This window comes from Tachypleus tridentatus, chromosome 11, assembly GCF_004210375.1.
Source record: "Tachypleus tridentatus isolate NWPU-2018 chromosome 11, ASM421037v1, whole genome shotgun sequence".
NCBI lineage: Eukaryota > Metazoa > Arthropoda > Merostomata > Xiphosura > Limulidae > Tachypleus > Tachypleus tridentatus.
The window spans coordinates 90,965,985-90,991,202 of NC_134835.1; the positions used below are offsets into that span (position 1 = coordinate 90,965,985).

A 25,218-nucleotide genomic window follows, 5' to 3' on the forward strand; every position below is an offset into this window, starting at 1 on the left:
CAGTAATCATACATTGCTTGACAAAATCACCATGAGTGAATGGTCGGCCATATTTCGCTATCATCAACGAAATATAGTAACTGAACTCACATGCTGCACCTAAATCTGCTGACTGCTTTGAGAAAACGTTCTGCTGGTGATTCAGCGACCGCCGCAGAGATTCGATTCGAGCTGTTCGTTCATCACCGACAACGTTGAGGAAATCTTTATGCTTCGACTCATAATGACGCTTTATATTGGATACCTTCGCCACTGCTACTGTCGAATGACATAGCAGACAAATTACGTTCTTCGTTGTTGAAAAAAACAGTATTGCGCAGTCCAATCATCATGAAACTGCCGGTTTTCGTCGTCAACTTTTCTTTTACGATTAACTGCCATTTTTGTTACGAACTAATATCAAAATAGGGTTCGTAAGTAAATCTCAAAGAACAATTGGAACGCGTGAGATTTCGTAATTACGGAAATATTACGTCATTGCGCCAATGATTAAATGCCTATGCATTAACGAGATTTGCTTATTAAATTTTTTTATTGCTCGACACAAATATGGAACCATCCAGTATCTAATCTAATGCATATTCTTCTATAGCGCTTAATCTTCGCGCAGGCGCGAACTCTCTATGTTTGACTTTCCCGTTGGACATCGCGGGCCAGTCGGCGACTCGTCGCAGGCCGGACTTTGTGCACCACTGTTCTTTAGCGCTTAATCTTTGCGCAGGCGCGAACTCTAAGCGCGCGAACACTCTATGTTTGACTTTTCCATTGGGCATCGCGGGCCACTCGGCGACTCGTCGCGGGCCGGACTTTGTGCACCACTGAGTCCTAGTGGATTTCATCCATTTGAATTGCTTCGTTGAATGTTTTCACAAAAATGAACTTAAGGAATGCCTTTTTAATTACTTAAAGAAACTGCAATCTTTAAAAACGCTTCCAAAAGACAAAACATTTCTTAGATTCCCCAGATAAAGCTTATCTAGCTATTCACTAGGGTAGGTAGAGAAAAGAGTTTTATCTAAAGCTATGAAATATTCTCTAGTACCAGGACAACCTTTGAGCTCTGATTAGGAAAACTGAAAACTTGTAATATTTACCCACCTTTCAACGACACCTTTAATAAAGTTAGAACACATAAGAGACGCATCGCCATCTCTGGGTTATACTCCTATAATACTGGGCACAAACGTTTTAACATCAGCAAAGACGAATTTATAGCCCTAGAAACGTTGAAATCCGATCCTTATATTGTCGTTACTACGCCTACAAAGGAGACGGTACAGTTATTATGAATAAAGAAGACGACAGTGGCAAAGTAACACAGGTAATTAATAACACTACTGAGCTTTCTTAACTATCCAAACACCTCACCACTTCAAGAACAAATCAATTAGTTAAATTCCTTTGAAAAACTTTGCTAACTTTGAAAAAAACTAATGCCCTCGATGATTATCCTTATAGAGACATTTTTCCAGATGGTTCCCAAACAGATTAAACAATCAGCAAACAGCTACTCAACTTTTTCTCACTGTTTAGATAATTGAACCTTATTGTAATTATTGTTCAGTGTTATATTTTCATTGTCCTTGTATCTTATTATACACCGAAATTATTACGGTATTAAAAGTATCTAATTTACATTCTAAACGTATTTATCAGTTAAAGATATTAATCTTTTAAAAAAGCATCCTCTTATATACTTCGACATTGTTTTGTGTCGCGTTCTAAACGTTTTCTATTCCTCCAACAGCAAGAGCATTTCTTTAGCTTGGTTCAGAATTACCTCTATTGTCAGAATTTTAAAACATGTTTAATTGACGTTTCACTAATTTTATCTCAATACTCAAAACGAGCTCACAACCTTGCCCGGCATAGCCAAGTGGTTAAGGTACTCAACTCGCAATCTGAGGATCGTGGGTTCGAATCCCTGTTATACCAAACACAATCGCCATTTCAGTCGTAAGGGTGTTATAATATGACGGCCAATCCCCCTGTTCGCTGGTAAAAGACTAGTTCAAGAGTTGGCGGTGGGTGGCGATGACTAGCTACCTTCCCTCTAGTCTTACACTGCTAAATTAGGGATGGCTAGCGCAGATAGCCATCGTGTAGCTTTGGGCAAAATTCAAATCACAAAAGGATAAAGAAAGATAACAAATTTTTGTTATATCTTACTCTGTCAGCTTTGGACCGGCATGACCAGGTGGGTTAACGTGTCGACTCGTAATCTGAAGGTCGCGAGTTCGAATCTCTGTCGCACCAAACATGCTCGCTCTTTCAGCCATGAGAGCGTTATAATGTGACGGTCAATTCGTTGGTAAACCAGTAGCCCAAAAGTTGGCGGTCGTTAGTGATCTGCCTTCCCTCTAGTCTTACACTGCTAAATTAGAGATGGCTAGCGCAGATGGCCCTCGTGTAGTTTTGCGCGAAATTTCAAAAAAACAAACACACCGTCAGCTTTTGAAGAAAGGCTTTAATTGATTACCACTGACTGACGCAAAGTAAATCCGAAGCTACAAATTGCAAGATAGTTCTTGAAATTAAATTATAACCATGAAAACTAATTAAATGCTTTCGATCTATGGTTTAATTCGACAAACAAAGTGCCCGAATTAACTTTTAATTCCTTCCTAGTTGGGCTCATCAGCAAGTCCGAAGAATTACAATGCTACAAATAGGGTTTTGATACCCTTGGGGGTAGAGAATGGATAACAATGTGCAGCTTTTCGCTTAATAATAACCAAGTCGAAAACATTTCAAGTTGGTTCTTTGGTGCTTCACTGTTAAACTTTAGGACCTATCACGCCAGAATTTCGGATCCAAACCCATGATGAAGACGCCACTGGTAGCCTATTGTGCAATCTTGTGTGGCAATAAATTTAAAACTAATTATTTTGAGTTTTTATCTCTAATTTTATAAACTCGTTTTTGTGTAAGATATACAAGTCGTGGTTTTCTCTGTTTATCATTTTAATTAACAGCACCATTTTTTGAAACATTAAGGTTTTCGTCAGGTGAAAAAGTATTTTACTATCTACAACAGAAAATGTGTTAAAATTACAGTGTGTTTTTTGACAGCTTGGATCTTATAAACAGTTCTGTGCTTTTTTTTCAACAACACTGCTCTAAGCTCAATTTATTTTAAGACCTCAATTGCCAGTTATGAATAATTCTTAGTTTACTGGTTGAGCTCTAAGCTGTCGGAATCTTTTCATAGTGAATATTTCGTAACTGCTGGCATCATAAAACATGATTTACTTATTCGGCTGACAAAATTAACAATCACTCAGCAGTGAATTTTAATCCATAACCCTGTTTAGACCTTAATTAACACTTAAAATGTTTACGTCATGATAATTGTTGAACTTTGTTCTGCAGGAATTTGAGCACATAACTTCCGTGAACACTTTGTTACGTAATTTTATTCCAGTTTGTTAGTTGGTTAGTTTTGTCAAGTACAAAGCTACACAATTGGCTGTCTGTGCTATGTCCACCACGGTATCGAAATCCAAATTCTAGCGTCTTAAGTCTGCAGACTAATCGCTGAGCCACAGAGAGGGGAGGGGAGGGAAGATTGTATTTTTTTCAGCTTGGTACGGCGACATACTTTGTGAAGGCAAATATAATACTTTAAAGGTAAGTTTAAAAAATAAAAGATAAAAGGCATAAAAATTACAAATTTTGGATGTGCTCTAGAATAAATTCCAATTCGATCTTCTCATTTGGTTTTTCTTTCCATAAATTTACATTCTCTCGATGGGTCAGGGATAAGTTTACAGAGTTAAAACGCTAAAGTTCGAGGTTTAATTATCCACAGTAGATAGATTGCAGATAACCCATTAGGCAATTTTCCACTAAGAAAATAACAACAGAGCATGGTGTTTCGGTCCAACTTACCTTATGATATGAATACCTTAAAATTGGACAACATTTTGGTACAACTTTCGTTTTTGTTGTTTATTTTATCTAACGATATAGATTACTTTCAAAAGCTCTCTAAGCTGTTTGTTATATATGACGTTGACATTTAAAACCACAAACAACTTAGGAGCTTACCGAAACTTAATTCGAGCATGGTGATGTCATTCGATTAATTCCTATCACGTGTTAGTGTCAGAATTGTACTATATTTTAAAGCTAGCATTATACGCTAACTTAGGCTGCTACCAAGCTAGAGAGTTAAACTGGACTGTCATGGCGGCGTCACAAAGAGAAGTTTGTTTGTTTGTCGCATTATGCACAAACGCATTGTCTTTGTTTGTGGAAAAGACACTGGTTAAACAGAAAGATGAGTTATCAATAAAGCATACTACCGTATCGTTAAATTACGTTTGGGTCGTCACCTGTAACTATGAGGTATTCAAGTGCAAGCGTCCATGCTATAACAGCGATTGGCGTTTAATGAACGGCAAGCTAAAACAAATTGACGCTGATGATTACGAGGTGTGGGGTGTGAATGAGAGTGACAGTGTTTTCAAGGCAACAGTAGATGGTGGTGGAAAATGGGAATACGTTCCAGGTAAATTTGTGCATGTGAGTGCTTCTGGGTCAGGATTTATCTGGGGTATCAATTCTGATGAAGAAATATTCAAGTGTAAGAAACCGTGCAATGGAACATGGATTCGTGTAGATGGATTACTAAAACAATTGGATGCTGGGTACGATAATGTCTATGGAATTGACTGCAAAGGAGATATCTTTTATCGACCGGTTGACGGTAGCGGTAAGTGGAAAAGAATCATGGGAAAACTGAAATATATCACTGGTGGTGGTCATGAGGAACTGTTTGGTGTCAACAAAAACGACGAAGTGTTTCGCTGTACTAAACCGTGCTACGGGGAGTGGACTAAGGTGGAAGGTCAGCTAAGACAGTGTGATGCCACTATCAATGTTCTATTAGGTGTAAACGCAAATGGCGAAATCTTTCAACTGAATCTTTAAATATCATTACATTTCTCCCAAAACTGAAATAATCGTATGTTTTTATTATTTCAAAGCTATTGTTATTTCGTTTCATTAAAATACTACAGTGTCGCCTTATTATCCTTTTGCTTGTTTTGATTTACTAGCAAATCCATTCACTGATGTTCTGTTTCTTTACATAAAACTTATAATTTCAGTTACATTTGTTAACTAAATTAATTTATTAATTATCATTTAGTTATTAATATATTTTACATATACTTTATAAATATAATGTATGTGTATAATGCCAGAAGGTTAAAGCAAGAAACGAACTAATGACTCAAGCCAAGTCTGCCACGTCATACATTTAAAACACTCAGTTCAATAATAAACGCACACCTCACTCTCTGTAGATCTATTTGTTTATCATAAGTTAAAATACGAATATACAGTTAAAATGACTCTGCGTTAATCTTCATTAATTTTGCAGTGAAAGACTAAAAGGAAGGCAGCTAATCATCACCATCCACCGCCAACTCTTGGGCTACTCCTTTACCAACGAATATTGGAATTGACAGTTACATTTTAATTTCCCCATGGCTGAAAGAACGAGCATGTTTGGTGGGACAGGGATTCGAACCATCTACCATCAGATTGCGAGTCGAACACCTTAACCACCTGGCCATGCCAGGCCTTTCACTTTAAGTGGGGATTATGTAGTTAAAATGTAAGTCGAATGACTTTCATCGCGTTGACACATTGACCTGTTATTTACCAAAATTTTAAACATTGACTTATTTTTTCAAAATTTTCCATCCTGTAACTGTAAATCTTTATCATACCGTTTATACGTATTTGATTATAAATAAATATTACAGCGGAAATACTAGATAATCTTAATTTGTCTTTTAAACAAGAATGTGGTAATTCATAACTGAAAATTAATATTTTAAGGTACAGGCACAACGCTCAGAACCTTTAACGTCGTGTGGTATTGGCTTAGACAATTAATGTAAATAATGATGCTTGGAGACTTGAGTTAGAAGCTATTAACCAGTAGTTATCTTTGAGTACGTCCTTTTACCCTGTAGTCTTCCAACTCCAAATCAACCGTCTTTACTCCGAATCATAAAATAAACTAAAAACGGTCCACTGTTATTCTTAGATAGTATGTGTGTGTGTGTTTATTTACAGCAAAGCCACATTAAGCTATCTACTGTGACTACCAAGGGGAATTGAACCCCTGATTTTAGCATTATAAATCCAGAAACTTACCATTGTCCTACTAGGGGACTACTCTTAGATAAAACTGCAATAAAAAGTTTAGACTGATAGCTCACATGATTTTTATCCGTAGACATGTTTTGTTTTTGTTTTTGAATTTCGCACAAAGCTACTCGAGGGCTATCTGTGCTAGACGTCCCTAATTTAGCAGTATAAGACTAGAGGGAAGGCAGCTAGTCATCACCACCCACCGCCAACTCTTAGGCTACTCTTTTACCAACGAATAGTTGGATTGACCGTCACATTATAAGGCTCCCACGGCTGAAAGAGCGAGCATGTTTGGCGCGACAGGGATGCGAACCCGCGACCCTCAGATTACGAGTCGCACGCCTTAACACGCTTCGCCATGCCGGGCCCCGTAGACATGCGCAATTTTTTTTTTCAGATTTGACAAAGGCAGCTGATCGTCACCATTCTCCGCCAACTCTTGAGCTACTCACACACACACGTGATTTGTATTTAGACCAAATTTGACCTTAATTGTGGGTTGTAAAAATGTATCACTGTAAAATCTTAAAAGTTAAATATGTTTGCTATTAAATAAAATTTCCGTTATTTCGGTGCGAAAAATAGAGAGAAACATTAAATTAAAATAATACATTTTATATCTCGTGTATTTCTTTTGATTGTCTTCAACGTATGAGAAGTAAGGGTCCAGTAGAGCACATCCACTGAAAACAAGTGATAATTTGAATAACCACAGTTCGAGTTACTGAAAGTGTCCTGCAAGTTGTTTTGGCCGCACGAGACTTTACCGTGCGTCTTGATACAAAAAGTATCCAAAACTATAAAAATACTCCAAACGAAACAAATACGTCCACTGTCTTTGTATTTTACTATATGCTCCACAAGAGTGCGTATTTAAAAATGTATTTCCGAACATAAATTTGCAAATATGCAATTCGTTTCTAATACCATAACAATTCTTAAAAAGGGTAATTATTGTGATAATTTCCTTTGGTAAAATATATTACATTTTATTAAATCTGCTGTTATATTATATGGTGTTACATGTGCAAAGAAAATGGATACTGAAAATGGTTTTTATAAAATGAGGTTAATGGAAAAGCATTACACCACTGAAAATATTTAAGCTACGTCTTTTATATCTCATCGACATAGTTCTTAACACGATGATTTGAAATTAAATGGAATTAGTTGTAATATTTATTTATACCATTCACATGCAATTTATACTAATTGTTTTTCTTATTGTTTAAATCAACATTACGGATCTGATCAAGCAAAAATATGTATCACAAATTAACCAAGAATGAGCAATATAAAGTAATGACGTTTCTTTAATACAGTATAAGGTAGCTTATGTGGTAGCCTTGCATGCCCTGTAGGTGAGGGTGCTTGACTCACAATCTGCTGGTAGCGGATTTGAATCCTTTCACCAAATACGTCCACCCTTTAAGCCTTGGGGGAGAGTTACAGTTACGACAAAAAAATGTTCGTACCCCTGCGTCGTGAGTAGTTTTTTTCCTCATAACATAAAAAAGTATCAAGATAAGGATAATGAAAGTATAGTATATTATAAATATTATATTAACACACATCTACATAAATTTTTTATGTAAATTGAACGACAAATAAACTTTTTATAAACAAATAACCAAACATAAGAGAGGCAGAAAGTGTTCGTGCATTTATTTAATGGTCAGTTGTGCAGCCTTTCAGGTGAATTACTTGGCACAATCTCTCCTCATAGCCCTCCATGGTCGTTTGCCAGTACTCGATTGGTATTTTATTCCATTCTTCTTTACAGAAGGCCTCAAATTCTTGCACGTTTTTCAGATGACGCTGATGAACCCTGGTCTTCAATTTATGCCAAACGTTTTCAATTAGGTTGAGATCGAGTGACTGCGATGGCCTCTCAAGAACGTTTATATGTTTCCTCTGCAACCAGGATTGCACATATTTCGATGTGTGCTTAGGGTCATTGTCGTGCTGGAAGATCCAACAACGCCCAAACCGCAAGTTCTGAGCATCATTCTTGATATAAGTGCCTAATATATCAACGTAGTCTTCTTTTTTCATGATTCCGTTGACGCGGTGAAGGCTGCTTACACCAGAAGAGCCGAAGGAACCATGATCGAGCCACCTCCGTGTTTAACTGTAGGGACGGTGTTCCTTGGAAGATTTCGTTCCCCCTTCTTACGGAAAATATTGCGAACATCATTGTGGCCGAAAAGCTCGATTTTAGTCTCGTCTGACCAAAGAATACTCTTCCAATAGGTAAAGGGTTTATCTACATGCTTTCTTGCATACCTCAATCGTGCTTCTAAATGAATAGGCTTTAAATATGGAGTTCTACGAGGACGGCATGCTTTGAACCCAGAAGAGCGTAACATATTCGTAATTGTAGAGGTGCTTATACCAGTTTCTGTATGTCATTCCGTGTTAAACGAGGGTTCCTACTAACTTCTCTGAGAACTTTCCTCTTGGTTCTCTCTGGAATTTTGGTGGGGCGTCCGGAACGAGAGAGGTTAGCAGTTGATCCTGTAAGCTTAAACTTGGCTATTATGCTTTGAACAGTAGATTTCGGCACATTAAGTTGTGTAGCAATACCGGAAAGAGACCTGTATCTTACAATAATTCATTTTTATAAATCACTGGACAGTTGTTTCCTGTTCGCCATGATGACCAAGCAGATAATGACGGAGACGGTACTAAATTGCCGGAAGTAATTTTTTTGCTGGCTAAATTCCAATAATTATGAACCCAGTGTCTAGTTCTGGAATGGTATAATGTAGTTTATTCGTCAAACTAAACAAATTTTTACGGGAATATCAGTTTTTTTCACACGTTCTGAACTGTACGAACACTTTCTGCTTTTCCTGTTTTTGGTTATTTGTTTATAAACAGTTTATTTATCATTTAGTTTACATAAAAATTTATGCAGATGTGTGTTAGCATAATATTTACAATATACTGTACGTCTATTAGCCTAATCGTGATACTTTTTGAGTTATAAGCAAAAAAAATAATAGGGATGCAGGGGTACAAACACTTTCTGTCGTTACTGTAGAATGTGATGGTTGATCCCTGTTTTCATTGGCAAATGTGTTTCAAAAGTCGGCGTTCTATATATATAGTATTTACTAGCTGTTTTTTTCTAGTTTATTACATAAATTAAGTACAGCTAGTCCAAATAGCCTTTGAGTAGCTTTACATATGATTCAAACAAATAAACTAACACATGTAAAAACCGTAAACATTCATTACTTCATTAGTTAGTAAGTCTGTGTATTATGTGTTATTCACCATCATGACTCAAGCTGAATAAAATAAAAACTAATGACTGAACATTTACTGTAAAATTATTATCAAAGCTATCAGTGTAATTACAAGAGTGGTCGCCAATTTTTGTTTAATTCCTTTAAGTCGCACACTCAATCTTTTTTTTTCACACCTCAGGTGGTTTTGATTAGATGATTTTATTTGCTGTAAACATATATGCGGATATAAGAGTGGTTACACTACTGCACCAATGTCAGTTACAATATTTGTAACAAAGTTTGTTTGAATTTCGCGCAAAACTACTCGATGACTATCTGCGCTAGCCGTCTCTAATTTAGGAGTGTAAGACTAGAGGAAAGGCAACTAGTCATCACTACCCACCGCCAACTCTTAAGCTATTCTTTTACCAAAGAATAGTAGAATTGGCCGTAACATTATAACGCCCACACTGCTTAAAGGTCGAGGATGTTTGGTATGACGGGGAATCAAACCCACGACTCTCAGATTACGAGTCCAGTGCCTTAACCACCTGGTCATGCCGAGCCACTTTAAATGGAATTTGTAGTTAAAACAAAAATTGTACATAAACCTTTTTAGATACTGAACAAAACTGTATTTCTTGTGGTTGGGACGTTTTACCTATAAGACTGGATAAAACGGTTTCCCAAAATGGGATAAACTGGGTTCCTTGTAACTCACAACAAATGTAATTTAATACAAGTGCTGTAATTGAATCACTTAACCCTTAAACAGCGGGAATGTTGTAGGTAGCAGCATCAGTTAATGATGACCGCCGTGTAACCTAAGTTCTCCAACCAGGGATTAGTAAGGCTGTGCACCATGTGCAGGCTGTGCATTATCTAGGACGGTATTCTCAAGCGGTGGGCTGCAAAGAGGCTTAAGATTAATAAAAATAGTTTTTAAATGTTGTAAAACAGTGAAAGTATAATGCAAACTATATAATACTTCGCAAAATGCTGGCTGTAAATTAATGTAACGCGCAAGAACCCAACATAGCAACTATGAAACAACGTGCCATATGTGTCATTTTTTTTTTCTATATTTTTGCGATGGATCGCGGGAAACTTCTCGAAATTTAGGTAAGCCGTGCTACTAAAAAGGTTGGAAAAAGCTAACCTAGGTCAACAACTCAAAACACAAACAATCCGAGTTTAGTGTGGTGAGGCGATGACGTAACTTCCGGAGAAACGTCTATGACAAAATTATACGATATTAGTGTATAGAAATACCTACGTTACTCACCATAAAACTATCGTACATTACGCAATATCGGTTAGCTTTGTATTTACCTTTCTATAATCCTCGTTGTTTGAAATCAATAAATTGAAATTTCCTGAAATACCTAATTTGTAACCATAAAAAATGCAGAGTTTACCTTAGATAAAAGTTGTTCATAAAAGAAACTGAGGCCACGCATTGATCATTCCCATCCACGTCCACTCACTAGTGTATTCATGCACAGGGTTACGAGAAAAATAGTTTCATATAATTGACTCTGGTGGCAGCACATTATAACTAATGACATTCCTCGCTTTTCCCTACTTACAAACACCAAGCTATCATTTAGATAGTCATTTGAACTCAAAAGGCTTCTCTACTCGCCCAAAACTCAACTAACTTGACACGTGACGTGACTTGTATTAGTTGGACTAATTATATTCAGGCAAAACTTATGTAAGACAGACCTATATCGTGTTTATCGATTGCTAACCAAAAAAGACCAGTTTAATGAACACTAAGATCCAATAGATTAATGAGACAGACAGAGACGATGAACCTAAGGTCACGCTTATAAGAGTGAAAAAGCAGATATCTTGAAAATAAACTACAATACCAGAAGAACAGTAAAACTGTAAAAACATATCATGGTTTAAGTTACAGAAGAATGTAGATTATGCTATATAATACCACATTTTGTGCTGACATGGTTCAATGTTACTAATGTTTTACTTCGATCTTACATACTTAAATGCTAGTTAATCACAGCTTTACTCCTGTTGGCCCTATAATCTACACATGACAAGAAATTACAACTTCTTGACCACTTCCCACTACTTTAGGCGCAATCAATACCACTCACCGACAAATCTTAAGTTACTCTTTTACCAACTAGATGTGGGATTGACTGACACATTATAATGCCCTAACGTCTGAAAGAGCGAATATGTTCGGTGAACAAATATGAACTAGCTACTTATAGACGTCGAGGTTTTACGAAATTTACAAGTACTTCAGTTTTATTCGTGGGTGTTAAAGGTGCGTGCAGAGACCCAGATTTGGGAAGAAACCAAAATTCTAAATTAAATATATTCATATACGTTTCATATTTCATAAAGCATGTATATGAAATATTTTATTATTGTTTTTTATTTAATTTATTATACAAAAAGTAATGTACACACATTCACAGCAAAGTATGTTACTTAAATTTTACCTGAATGCAGTCCATAGTCACTATACCTTAACCTTCTCACCACTGATAAATGATTTGTCATTTATTGAAACAACTTGTACTGAAACATCTTAGTACTGCTTATTTTCCATTCTCTATGGCCCGGAATGGTCAGGTGGTTAAAGCACTCGACTTTTATTCTGAGAATTGCCAGTTCGAATCCCCGTCGCACCAAACATGTTTGCCCTTTCAACCGTGGGAGCATTATAATAGAACTGTCAATCCCGTCACTCCTTGGTAAAAAAGTAGCCCAAGAGTTAGCGGTGGGTGGTGATAATTAGCAGCCTTCCCTCTAGTCTTACCCTGCTAAATTAGGGAGGGCTAGCGCAGATAGCTCTCGTGTAGCTTTGCGCATAATTCAAAACAAACCATTCTCTATACCAAATTTAATAACACTCGTTGGGTAACTTTAAAATACGTCCAAGTAATTCAAAATTTATTTTTACATTTCAATAATTCATATACAACACTAGGCTTGCCAAATATTCCTTATCCTCCAAAAACTTTGGTCGCTAATCAAAACACTTCCGTGTCCCACGAAATAATTAAATAGCCGCAAAAAAAAGAATATATTACGTGGATAAGCTAAAATGAATTGTTATTCTAGTACATATAACGAAAATAAAATATAACTTACAAAAAATCAAAATGTTTAATTTGATATATTTATACATATGCTTCGAAATAAAAAACAATTGTTGTCTTTAAAATAGTTTTATTTAATAATCCTGGAAAATGTTCAGAATTACAAGCAATAATTAAAATGCATTACTCTTATTTATACCTTGTGCTAGCCATCCGTTAAATCTAGTAGGCAATTATGTGGTAAAATCATGTTCTGAAGCAGCAGCATTTTTTTAATTTTGTGCAAAGATAGGACATTCTTATGGCTTGCCCAGAGAGCAACACGACATTTAAAAAAGTATGTGAGACCAGATGGTCGACAAAAGCAGACGCCGTTTATGCTCTTAAAAACAATTTTTGCAACTTCAAAGAAGCTTTTTTTAAACATACTAAAATTCCTGCACAGAAAATCTAGAATAGAAACTACATCTTTAATTAAAATCTTTCGCGATTATAAAACAAAACTGATGATTTTATGTTGGTATAAAATATTACGACGAATGGATGACACAAACTTATCATTACAAAATTCAAAAGTGAATATTTTGAAGAGAAAAAATGGTTTAAGTCATGAAAAGAATTAATATTTGAATTAAGAAATTATTTTGAATCAATAGGAAACGAAGTAACTAATCCATTCACCACCTGGTGACAAAGTTTTTACGAGGAAAGAAGCCTAGAAACAACAAACAAACAAACAAACAGAAAGTATTCTTTAATAAAACACTAATAACGATGTACAAACAATAACAAGAAACGACTGATTTATTCTCTTGTTCTTTTTTGTAACTTGTGATCAATTAGTTACCGAAATTGACAAAAGAATTGTAAGTTAAAATGGTTTCATTAAACGTTTTAAAACGTTCTATAATATTATAGTAAAGAGCAAAGAAAACCTAAGTGTTTGAAAAAGATATTTAATTTTCATATCAGTGATATAGACACTGAGTTATCCAAATAAGAAACGACTAACTTGTTAATAATTTTAGAGTTTGGTTGATTGATTGTTTGGAATTAAGCAAAAAACTACACTCTGCTCTGCTCACCACGTTATCAAAACCCGGTTTCTAGCAGTACAAGTCCACAGATATACCATTGTGCCACTGGAGGGGAGAATCAATAATTTTAAAGAGAAGTAAATGGTTATTACCCAGATGATATGCATAATTTACTATCAAATTGATTGCATTTGACATTTCCAAACGAAAAAACTGTGCTGAGGTTTTTATCTTTTCCTATTAGCAATGCTACGCCCAAAATATTTGTTTGTTTTTTTAATTTCGCGCAAAGCTACAGGAAGGCTAATTTAGCAGTGTAAGACTAGTGGGAAGGCAGCTAGTCATCACCACCAACCGCTCTTGGGCTACTCTTTTACCAACAAATAATGGTATTGACTGTCAAATTATAACGCCCCACGATTGAAAGGGCGAGCATATTTGGTGTAACGGAGATTCTAACCCATGACCCTCAAATTACAAGTAGAGCGCCTTAACCACCTGGCCATGCTGGGTCACACCGAAAGGTAATTTTCTGTGTTAAAAATGGTGAAGAACCAGCTATTAACGGAACACTATCCCAGGATTCTGTTTCTTCTCGTTTACTTCTGAACGAAGAAAACGAGAAATTAGAACATATGAATTATGAAGAAATTAATGGCCAGTATATATTAAAAAAAGTCACGAAAGTGTGACACAAAGTAAACATTTATTCTTTATTTGTTTGATTGATATTCTTATTATACATTTACTAATTCACACCATTAGAAATTATCTAAATAATGCTAGCGATACTGGATCAAAATTGAGGTTGTTTAAGAATAGCTACATCCGCCATTAAACATAGGATTAAAAGTTAGTAAATAAATTATAATTACTAATACTACTATGAAAATAATGGTTACTAGGGACGTATTTGTAAAATAGTGTTTTATGCCAGTATTCAGAGAACCTGACCGATTGCGAATGATGCTCGCACCTACGAAATAATTACTAGGTGGTTTGGTTTGTTTTGACTTTTGCGCAAAGCTACTCGAGGGTTATCTGCGTTATCCGTCCCTCATCTAGCAGTGTAAGACTAGATGGAAGGCAGCTAGTCATCGTCACCCACCGCCAACTCTTGGGCTACACTTTTACCAACGAATAGTAAGATTGATCGCCATTATTTAACGCCCACACAGGTGAAAGGGAGAACACGTTTGTTGTGACAGGGATTCGAACTCGCCTTAACAACCTGGCCATGCCGGGTCTTCACGTGTGATTTGTTTATTATAACGCTAATAATCGTGCATGTGTTTTTTGTTTGTTTTTTCCAAATCAAAATGATGGTAATAAAAGAGGATTATATGTTGGATTACTATTGCTATCACACAAGGTAAGCCTTATAAAAATACGGGAAGAAGCAAAAATTAGAGAGGGGACATCGTCACCCATCGCCAACTCTTGGGCTACTCTTTTACCAACAAATAGTGGAATTGACCGTAATATTATAACGCCTGTACAACTGAACGGTCGAGCATGTTTAGTGTGAAGGGAATTTGAACTCGCGCCCCTCGGATTACGGCTTGAGTGTATTAACCACCTGACCATGCTGGGACAATTGCTATGTGACCTTTGCTAGTGTTATTACATCAGTTTCACTTACGTGGGTGAAATATTTTAATTAATTTTGCCATCTCACAGCTTATGTTTCACTAATACATTTTTCACAACTGTTTATATTTTTAATGGTTAAATCAGACAAGTAAAATGTAACAATGACGTGTCATAATTTCTACAAACATTACTGTCTTCAGATTTATATCTAACAAACGTTCATCAAATTAAAAAGCCCCCAGTGGCTCAGCGGTGTGACTGCGGACTTACAACGCTAAAAACCGTGTTTCGATACTCGTGGTGTGTAGACCACAGATAGCCCATTATGTAGCTTTGTGCTTAATTCAAAACAAACAAATTAAAAACAACAAAAATAAATTCGTAGATTTGTTTATATCAATGTTTATAAACTTTCTATCAGTTTAAAAATTTAGTACGTTTAAAAATTCCGTGCTTATATATTTTTTCCCCTAGTGGCACAGCTAAACATCACGTTTCGATAGCCGTAATGGGCAAAATATCTTAGTAACCTTATAACAAGTGTGGCAACAAAAAAGAAAAATTTTTCAAACCACTTTTACCGTAATATGCTGTAGATCAAAACTCGTGTGATTCAGAAAGGTTTGTATAGTCAATACGTAAAGAGTTAAAACTGACGTCATGGGAAATTCGGTGTTTCACCTACTCACATTTCACAGCACTAATACCACCTGCACATTCCAAACTGAAGTAAAACGAATGTTATCATATTCTGAAAAAAATTTTCATTGGACTATGAACAGTAATTTGGTATCCTGAATAGACATTTCTTAAGGACTTGGATAAAAATCAACTCTTTTTTCATAAATTGGGCTTCCTGAATTCAAAAATTCAGCCGTACCTAATTTAGCAGTGACAGACTAGAGAGAAGGCAGCTAATCATCACCACCCACCGCTAAATCTTGGGTTACTCTTTTACCAGCGAATAGTTGGATTGATCCTCACATAATAACGCTCACACAGCTTAAAGAGCGTGCATGTTTGGTGAGACGGCTATTCGAACCCGTGACCCTCAAATTACGAGTCAAGCATCTTACCACCTGGCCATGACGGGCCCAAACAAATGACCACCAAAAAAAAGCTATGTCCTCATGAAAGTTTTGTGATTGTTATTTTAGCAATAACGTAATATTTACTGGATACTAATTTATGTACCCCATTAAAAAAACAACAAAAAAGCAAACTACAGCATCTATAATAATTATACTGTATAAAATGCTTTAGTGTATTTAATGTATAAGAAAGTATTGACGATAGCATACGATTTTCATTTTGTGGGGCGGACCATAAGATCTCAGTATATTCTTTTACAATACCATCTTCTTAGCACAAATGAGGAAGGTATTCAAACTCTGAAGGAGATTTAAAACAACACATTTATAATACTAATGTTTTGAGACGTTTATAGATTTCACTACAAACAATTTGAGTAGTACATATTTAACTTTTATATTTTTTTCGTCGGTTGGTTGGTTTACATTAAAGCCATATTGGGGTGTCTGCGATACTCACTGGGGTGAATCGAATCCCGGATTTTAGCATTGTAAGTCGTAAACTTACCGCTGTTCTGACGCACATAAGGAAGGAGGAAATGGTTTTTGTTTTGTTTTTCTGAATATCGTGCATAAATTATTTTCCAGAAAGGGGACCAAAGACAGCCTGGAGGAGTTACCTGTTTTAACCATTCGCATCACTACACAGTATTATGTTGCATGTTAGTCAGTCAGTAGACACGACTCTAAAATGATGTCGCATAACGTTTCAATTTGTACTGCCGTGTGCTCCAACACAACATGACATATGAACTTCAATAGTAAGAAATAAAAATATTTTTACTCTTGAAACAAAACACTTTTGGAGACCCTGCGCAGGTATACCTAATATATACATATATCACTATAGAGAAATCACCTCTACATATATATTTCAATGATAAATTATCATCAACTTACCATGTGCTTCATATTTTGACACAATTCAAAAATTCGAGTAATGAGTCTGTCGAGTTATTTGAACTAAAATTAGAGCGTAAAATAAAATTATTGGAAGCAATTAATTGGGATAAGAAATATTTTTAATTAGCGTGAGTAAGTAATGGATTATTAGCAGCTTAAAAACAAAAACTCGAATTCTAATGTTTAATTTTAATTGTCATACAGCAGTTTGTTAAATAACAAGGAAATTTGGGTAGAATTCGTGTTTCTGTTGAGTGCGTGTGAAAAGAATCGTGACTTGTGTAAAAACTCGCATACAAGTTGATTGTAATATCGATGATATCTATGTAATATATATTTTTTAAATTGTTTGCTACACTATCTAAAATCACTTCTTCAAAAGTGATATTTCTTTGTAATGGACTAAAAGAAATCGAAAAGAAGGACGTATGGCTACAGTTAAAGTTTATGGTAATATCAGTAATTGCCTCAAAATTTACCATTTTAAACTTTGTTTCTTAAACATATTTTCCTTTAAATTTCAGAAAATGGTGATTAAAATATCATTGGTATCAATATTTATATTTCATACTTTACTAAAAATCATATTTATTGTATCTGATATTTTTAACATACAGTCAAACTACAAATTATAAATATATATTCTAAAGACAGGCCTCGTTTGTTTGTTTTAGAATTTCGCACAAAGCTACTCGAGAACTATCTGTGCTAGCCGTCCCTAATTTAGCAGTGTAAGACTAGAGGAAAGGCAGCTAGTCATCACCACCCACCTCCAACTCTTGGGCTACTCTTTTACCAACGAATAGTGGGATTGGCCGTAACATTATAACGCCCTCACGGCTGAAAGAGCGAGCATGTTTGGCGCGACCGGGATGCGAACCCGCGACCCTCAGATTACGAGTCGCACGCCTTAACACGCTTGGCCATGCCAGGTCCTGCCGTAAAGATAAGGCAAACATCGGGGTTTGTAATATAAAACGGCAACCACCCCCATATTTTCGAAAGTCCATAACCCGGACAAAGAAAAAACACATCTCAACTTCAAGGCTAGTAAAACACAGTTCAGCAATCAGATGAAACTTTTTGGAGTGCAATTTTAATTTTCCGAAAGAAAAATGGAAAACTAATTTAATACATATTATTACTGATTCTAAGCTTAAGTAATATTATTATTATTTTAACAAACGTTTGAATATTTTAGAACATGTAAAATCAATTTAAAAACATCTAAAACAGTTATAATACTATCAAAATTGCTGAACCTGTTACGGTGAATAAAAATACTGAAACACGTTATATATTTTACATATAAGCTTTATGAAGATGTAATAACGAAAAGAAGCACTATTGAATGATAAAAAAAGCCAAAAGCGTATTTGTCAACATGAAATAATGTCCAAGTTATTCTGACGAAAAGGTTGAAGTGTGATATTTCACATTATTAGTTATGACAGCAATCGCCTACTTAGGCTCAACACATAGATGTTGATAATGTTAAAGTTTACACACTTAAGTAACAATTTAAAGAAAATATTTACAATCGTGCTCTTCTGTATAATCTTGTCGAGAGTTAAATGCACCATTTTCAGAGGTAAGTCCTATGTTCATATTAACCACTTTTAAGGTAATAACTAAGTACAAAGTACAGTAACTTATGTCTTAGCAAAACGAATGTTAACAATATAAATTGACACTGTACAGGGAGGCCCGTAAGTCCTTACTCATCCATATATCTTATTTAACCAGTGTATCTGTGTGGCGTCATTAGTATTCTTGCGCTCATGTACCCACGTACTTGTCACAGTACGCTCTTCAAGTGTAAATTGGCTTACATCGGCCATATTTCTCTGAAAAAAAAAAGAAACAAATTTATAATACATGCGTAATTGAATATAACATAATAACATATGGATAGGTACGGACTTACGGGCCACCCTGTAGTTTTCTACTTTATTTAACGTGTTTTGATTTTTAAAACAACAAATGAAATCACACTCAACAAACACACAGTGCTATTCTACATTTATGTACTTTCTTTTTTCACAGTACCTGAAGTCACACCAATAATTCTGTATCAAGCACATTCCCATGTGTTATGTGAACTATTGTGGAAAACGCAACTATCCTTTTCTTTAACCTTAAAGAAATATATAAATTAATATTTAGAATTATTTTACCCCATAAGACAAACTCAGAGAGTCTTTCAAATTCAACAAAACTTCAGATTAGTATTTTGATGAAACAGGTAAAGTAATATGTTTACTGTAGTGATAAAGAGTAATTGCCTGATACAGGCCTGGCATGGCCTAGCGCGTTAAGGCGTGCGCTTCGCAATTCGAGGGTCGCGGGTTCGCGCCCGAGTCGCGCCAAACATGCTCGCCCTCCCAGCCGTGGGGGCGTTATAATGTTACGGTCAATCCCACTATTCGTTGGTAAAAGAGTAGCCCAAGAGTTGGCGGTGGGTGGTGATGACTAGCTGCCTTCCCTCTAGTCTTACATTGCTAAATTAGGGACCGCTAGCACAGATAGCCCTCGAGTAGCTTTGTGCGAAATTCCAAAGCAAACAAACAAAAAAGCCTGATACATACGATTTTCATACTGCATGCTGAAACCTGTTTCTGGCTTGATGTGATTAAATTTAAGCACTATAATATTAAATGGGTATGATGGCACTACTCTATTTCGGGGCCGTACCAATCTCTGATAGTACCCTAGGTAAGATGCAAATTCTGCACCTCTCCACCTAGGTGATACTTATGCCCTCTATGAACCAGCAAAGAAGTTATGAAATATTAAAAAAGAATTATGAATCTCACCAGATATTGATTTTTAACTACAAACTTCGTGCTGTACCAGATAAAATCAATTTACTATTTTTAATGTTTTTTTCCCCTTAAGTCTAATGTTTAAATATAGAAAACAAACCTGACAAGCATTAAATTCTTATTGCATTGGTCCTATTTTTAGCAGATGTTTCCTTTAATAAAGTAACTTGTAATTCTAGCAGTGTAATTTGTATCTTAATTTTAATTTCTCTCTTTTAATTACGGTAACTATTTTTCCCTTTTGCCCTTGTTTTCTGGAAAGTTATTTTAAAACAATTCATACACACACATATATATTTTTAATTTTAAAGACAAAAAATATTGAAGAAAGATGTTTCTATGACTAATGCTAGCTTTTCATTTACATAAAGTACACTAGTTCAAAATGAACTAACAGAATGTAATATCAGTTCAATAAACTCAAGCAACTGCTATTAATGTCCAGCTAAAAATCTCAATTTCCCCATTCAACAGTGACAGCATTAGATAACATTGTCTCTTGGGCTGAAAGCTAATCTAAACCATGTTACTATACATTTCTTATAATCATACTCGAAATTGTATAAGGCATGGTTATTATTATTGAGGAATCATGAATATAATTCTGATAGAATGCACAAAATATTACTGATTTAAATAATTAATGCTTTTAAAAACAATGGTTTAATATGTCCAGCTTAAGATAACAGAATGTGCAAAAAAACAAAGACAATTACAATAATTTATTTAAATAGTACTAAGGAAGCACACAAATCTTTACTTCAAACAAATTTTGAAGTAAAAAAAATTCATGTTGTTAACATTGTGTTTTACACAAAGCTGTTTCATGTTTCTCAATGTTAAGGATTTAGGGCTTATTCTTCAAAATAATCAAAATTTTGTTTAGCTAGTTATTATGGTACTTCAAAAGCAGTGATGTTTAAGTTTCAAGTAATTCTTTATTGTTGGTTATTTTATATTGTACAAAAAACATATTTTACAGTCAGGTCAAACTGAAACATACATATGGCTGCTCACATGTTGTGTATCAATTTGTACCCCAGTGTTTACTCTTAACCAAAATTTACACCTAGCCAAGAACTGCTAACTTTTAGAAGTTACTGATCTTCAGAGTTTTAGTTGGTACTTCTTTATATGTGATACATATAAAAATAAATAAAACAAAAAACTTGATGTATTTGTTTCAGAAAACCTTTTGACCTTTTGGTGATCTAGAAGAGAATGGTGCTATGGGTATCTGCAGTGGGGGAATTTTCTACCTCCCTGAAATCAGAAAAAATCATCCCTTGATTCTGACTTTCTGAAATTTCAACTTTACCATAATAAATTTCTTAGAACTATATAAATAAGTACACACACACACACACATATATATATGTGTGTATATATATGTTAGTGAAATTAAATAATTACATCCAAATGAAGCCAAATAAGTAAATAAAATCATGAGGAAGGACTGCATTAAAAACAGCAAATCTGGCCTCTGATTAATTATATTATAACCATAAATTTTTAAGCCATAAACAAGACACATTAAAATTAAACAAAATACACTGCATACTTTTAAAAAAGATCCTATGGTTATATACATATATTAAATCTAAAATTGTACCAATTCTCTTCATATCATATTAATTTTATTTCATATGTAGGAAGTTCCCAAATGATGCTTACTAACTAAAACAGTAGTTCACATCACAGTAAAACTATGAACATTTCATCTATCATTTTCACACACATATACCAGAGAGCAACTTCACAGGTAGCAGGCAGGAGTGTGGATTCAAATGTTTCAGGTGCTTGGCTAAAAAGTAGCTTATAGCTTATGCAAGTTTTAAAATTTTTTTAAATCTAAAAATGAGCTAAGAGCAATGAGAAATAGAATACAGATTTATCATTCATAATATATTTTATAACAATAATAACCCCAGTTATTATAACCTACAACCTAGCTTAATGGTGTGATGGAATTCTCAGTTTATGTATTTATTCATTCTGTGTAGGAATACATGTTCTTCTTGTAAAGTGATGTTATACATCTGGACCTTCTGTTTTAGAAGCCATGCTTTTTTTCACTTTTATCTCCTTTAAATTTAATATTACTTCAGGAAATTGTGAAGTGTTCAGATCACTTATCAGGTCTGCTTCTCAAAGACATCCTTATTTTGCAACTGCATTGTTTGTATAAATAATTATCATACATATTGAAACGAATGGGAGTATAAAAAAAATTTACTTTATATTTTTACACACATAAACATTATATTTAAGTACACAGAAAGCTACCAGAATTAAATAGAACTTATTCAATGCATCATCCTGTAGGCCTGAATTTAGAAGCATTAATTAGTCATCAAACTTAATTACATAATATGGCAGAGTTGATACAGTAGTTCTAGAATAAATAATACAGCTTAAAAACTTCTTAAATTGTAGTTTTAGTAACATGTTTTGTTTGATGCTTTTAAATGAACAGGTATATCATGAACATGATGATAAGTTCTGATGTAGGCTTACTAATGTATAACAATACGTATATATATATATTTGTACCAATTAACTTTCATATTTCTTTAATACAAACTTTATAAAGTTTTAGCTACAATTGAAAATCTAGTTTTATTATACAAACAGAGTGTTTATCAAGTTCTTTATCAAAAATCTAGGGATGGCTAATATATCAGTCCTTCAAAAAAATGGAGACAAAATAATAGGGGTGATATTTGCTACATACCTACATCATAGCACAACCACAGTGTGGTAGAACGTTAACATTCAAAAATAGGATAAATTAAACTAAATTGTGATTGAATAGTTAAATATATTGCAGTTTCTTAATTCTCCTGTGTTATCATGTAGGAAATATGCAAATGCCATCCCTACTATCTTGTTTACTTTATTTTCAAAGGATTGATATTAACCATCTTTAGACTTGTTTCTTTTTTTTTAAAAAAAAAGGTTTTTCTTTATTTGTTTACTAGGTTTACTTAATGCAGTTTTTCAATAGACATAGGAAGGTTGTATTTATAACAAAGTTTTAAGTACAATGAAGTTCAAACTGTACTATTTATTATTCATATATTACTGGCTGGTAATTCCTGTTTCACCCTGTACTTAAGCTTTTTAGAGGAACTCCAAATTTACTTTAAAAATCTAACTTCAATGGGTAACAATAACATTGTTTGCAATTATGATTTTAAAAAAATTATTAGTAATTATTAATATTACTTATAAAAGCAGATACTCCATTTGAAACTATAGCATCTTAGCCAAATTGTTTGGCACAACTGTTTTAATTTTTGAGTAATCACTTAATAGAAAATGATGCAGAAGAGAGAAGAGCAAGAAATTCAAACTTTCTGCTATGATATTTACAGATGTTCCCTTAACTTATGACTCAGTTATTACATAGGTATTGTTATAAAAGTAAAATTCTGATGGCCTATTGAGGAGATACTTAACATTCCTACGAAAAGTGGGGCCTAATAGGTCCCAGAGCAACTTGAAAGGTTATTAATATTAGGCTAATAATTTTGTATTTAAATGAAATTGCCATTTAAATCCATTAATGAATGGATTAACGAGATTCCCACTGACCCTATCTACTATCTAGCGAAACCACAGCCAGGGGAACAGGCTTGGAGAAATCAGGACTAGAAACGTCTTTTCGTAGGAGTGTTAAAATACCATTTTGATGAACAATCTGAGCCATCTCTACATAGGCAGTCCTACTGCCTGCCTGATTAAAAGACGTAAAGAAAATCTAAACAGATAAAGATTTCTTACATTTAGAAAGAGAATAATAAAAATATGTTCTAGTAACGCAAGCCCTTGTAAAAAAAATTATGAAAGCACTTATTTCTTGCCATAAGCTATAATTTAATTTTCTTTGTTGACTATGAATTCTGATGCAAATGTTTTTATCAACCTTAAACATTCTACAGCTTTTTTAAGACTTTATTCAAGTAGTCTTCCCCTAATATGCAGGAAGGTCCTACATTAGCATTGCTGGTCCTTACTGGTTAACATATTTAACACAATAACTCTATTTGATGGTGTTTTTACTGGGTTTAACATTTATGTGAATGCTCATTGGCAAAATGTGCTTTTTTTCTCACGCAAATAAAAATATTTTTCTCAGTCCAATTCACCTTCATTGTTTGTAGAGCAGGATTTTTCAAACAGCCCCACTTCTGAAGAAGCTTCTGCTAGAATGAGGGTTTTTTTCTCTCAGAGGTAGTCGAGATTAAATGTTAATCAATCTACTTTCTTTTACAATTGAGGGTACTACATAATGTCATACCATCTAATTCTTGAATCCTTACGTCTTTCACGTTCTCCTAATTTTAGGGTATGCTAACAGTTCTAAAATTAATCAAAATGTTAATATCATTTTAGTGGAGTCATCTACACATCTTATTTCAAGTTTCTGTTTTGCACATTATTTGTTTTATTTGGAGACTTTCTCTTTAAGAATAATTACAACAATCAGCTGTTCGTGTTCTCTTGAAGTCTTTAGTCAGAATCACATATTTTACCTAACAGTGTTCCTCAGCTGTGACTCTTGCTAATGTTTTTTTTTTTTAAAGCATTCAGCAGAGGTATTTTCTGTTGAGTAGTTTAATTTTTGCTATGTTTTTACTTTTGCATAGACTTATTCAAACTATTTTGTCCATCAAGTCTCTATAACACAGTCAGTTGACCACCCAACTTGTTAAATATTTTGGGTGGCTAACCCATAAACTCTACTTGTCATTGAAAACTAACCCAGTATTTGGTAAATTTTGGATATTGAACCAAAAACTTTTCAAGGAATACTTCAACTGTGGTTACGAGCTTTGAAGTATCATGTTCTTATTCTTCTTTCTTCCACACCCACTGCTAAAAACATCCTTTGAGCCATAGGAACAATGGTTTCATTTTGAAAAGCATCCCCTTAGAGCATGCTCTCATGTGACGTCTTTAACAGGATCTTGCTTCTCAATGGCATCTATGTTCAGACTCTTTTATCTCAGGAAATTTCCCTGTCTCCTGCTATTTTGGCCCAGTTGAGTTTACATTTGCACATTCCCTTTTTCTTCAATCTTATATATATCTTGATCTTTTTTCAGATGCCTTTCTTAAGACTTGGGGGCGCTATTATGACAGCACATTGTCTTTCAAGTTTCTGGTGTCCTCAGAAATTAGAATTTCAAATCAATATGCTGAAGCTGTGGGCAGTGCAGCATGCTTGTCAAGAGTTTTTACCCATTGTCTCTCCACTATGTTGTTACAGTTCACAC

General features: G+C 34.6%; 1 protein-coding gene across 1 annotated transcript; it reads left to right on the top strand.

Moving 5' to 3' along the window:
• The first annotated feature begins 4,395 nt into the window (after positions 1 to 4,395).
• LOC143231391 (fish-egg lectin-like) lies at positions 4,396 to 4,935 on the top strand. Its single transcript, XM_076465937.1, has one exon. The coding sequence runs from the start codon at positions 4,396 to 4,398 to the stop codon at positions 4,933 to 4,935; it is 540 nt and encodes a 179-aa protein (XP_076322052.1).
• The last annotated feature ends 20,283 nt before the right edge of the window (positions 4,936 to 25,218 follow it).

What these genes read in the sequence shown, in the direction of transcription:
- LOC143231391 (XM_076465937.1), top strand. Translation starts at nt 4,396, where the DNA reads ATGAACGGCAAGCTAAAACAAATTGACGCTGATGATTACGAGGTGTGG.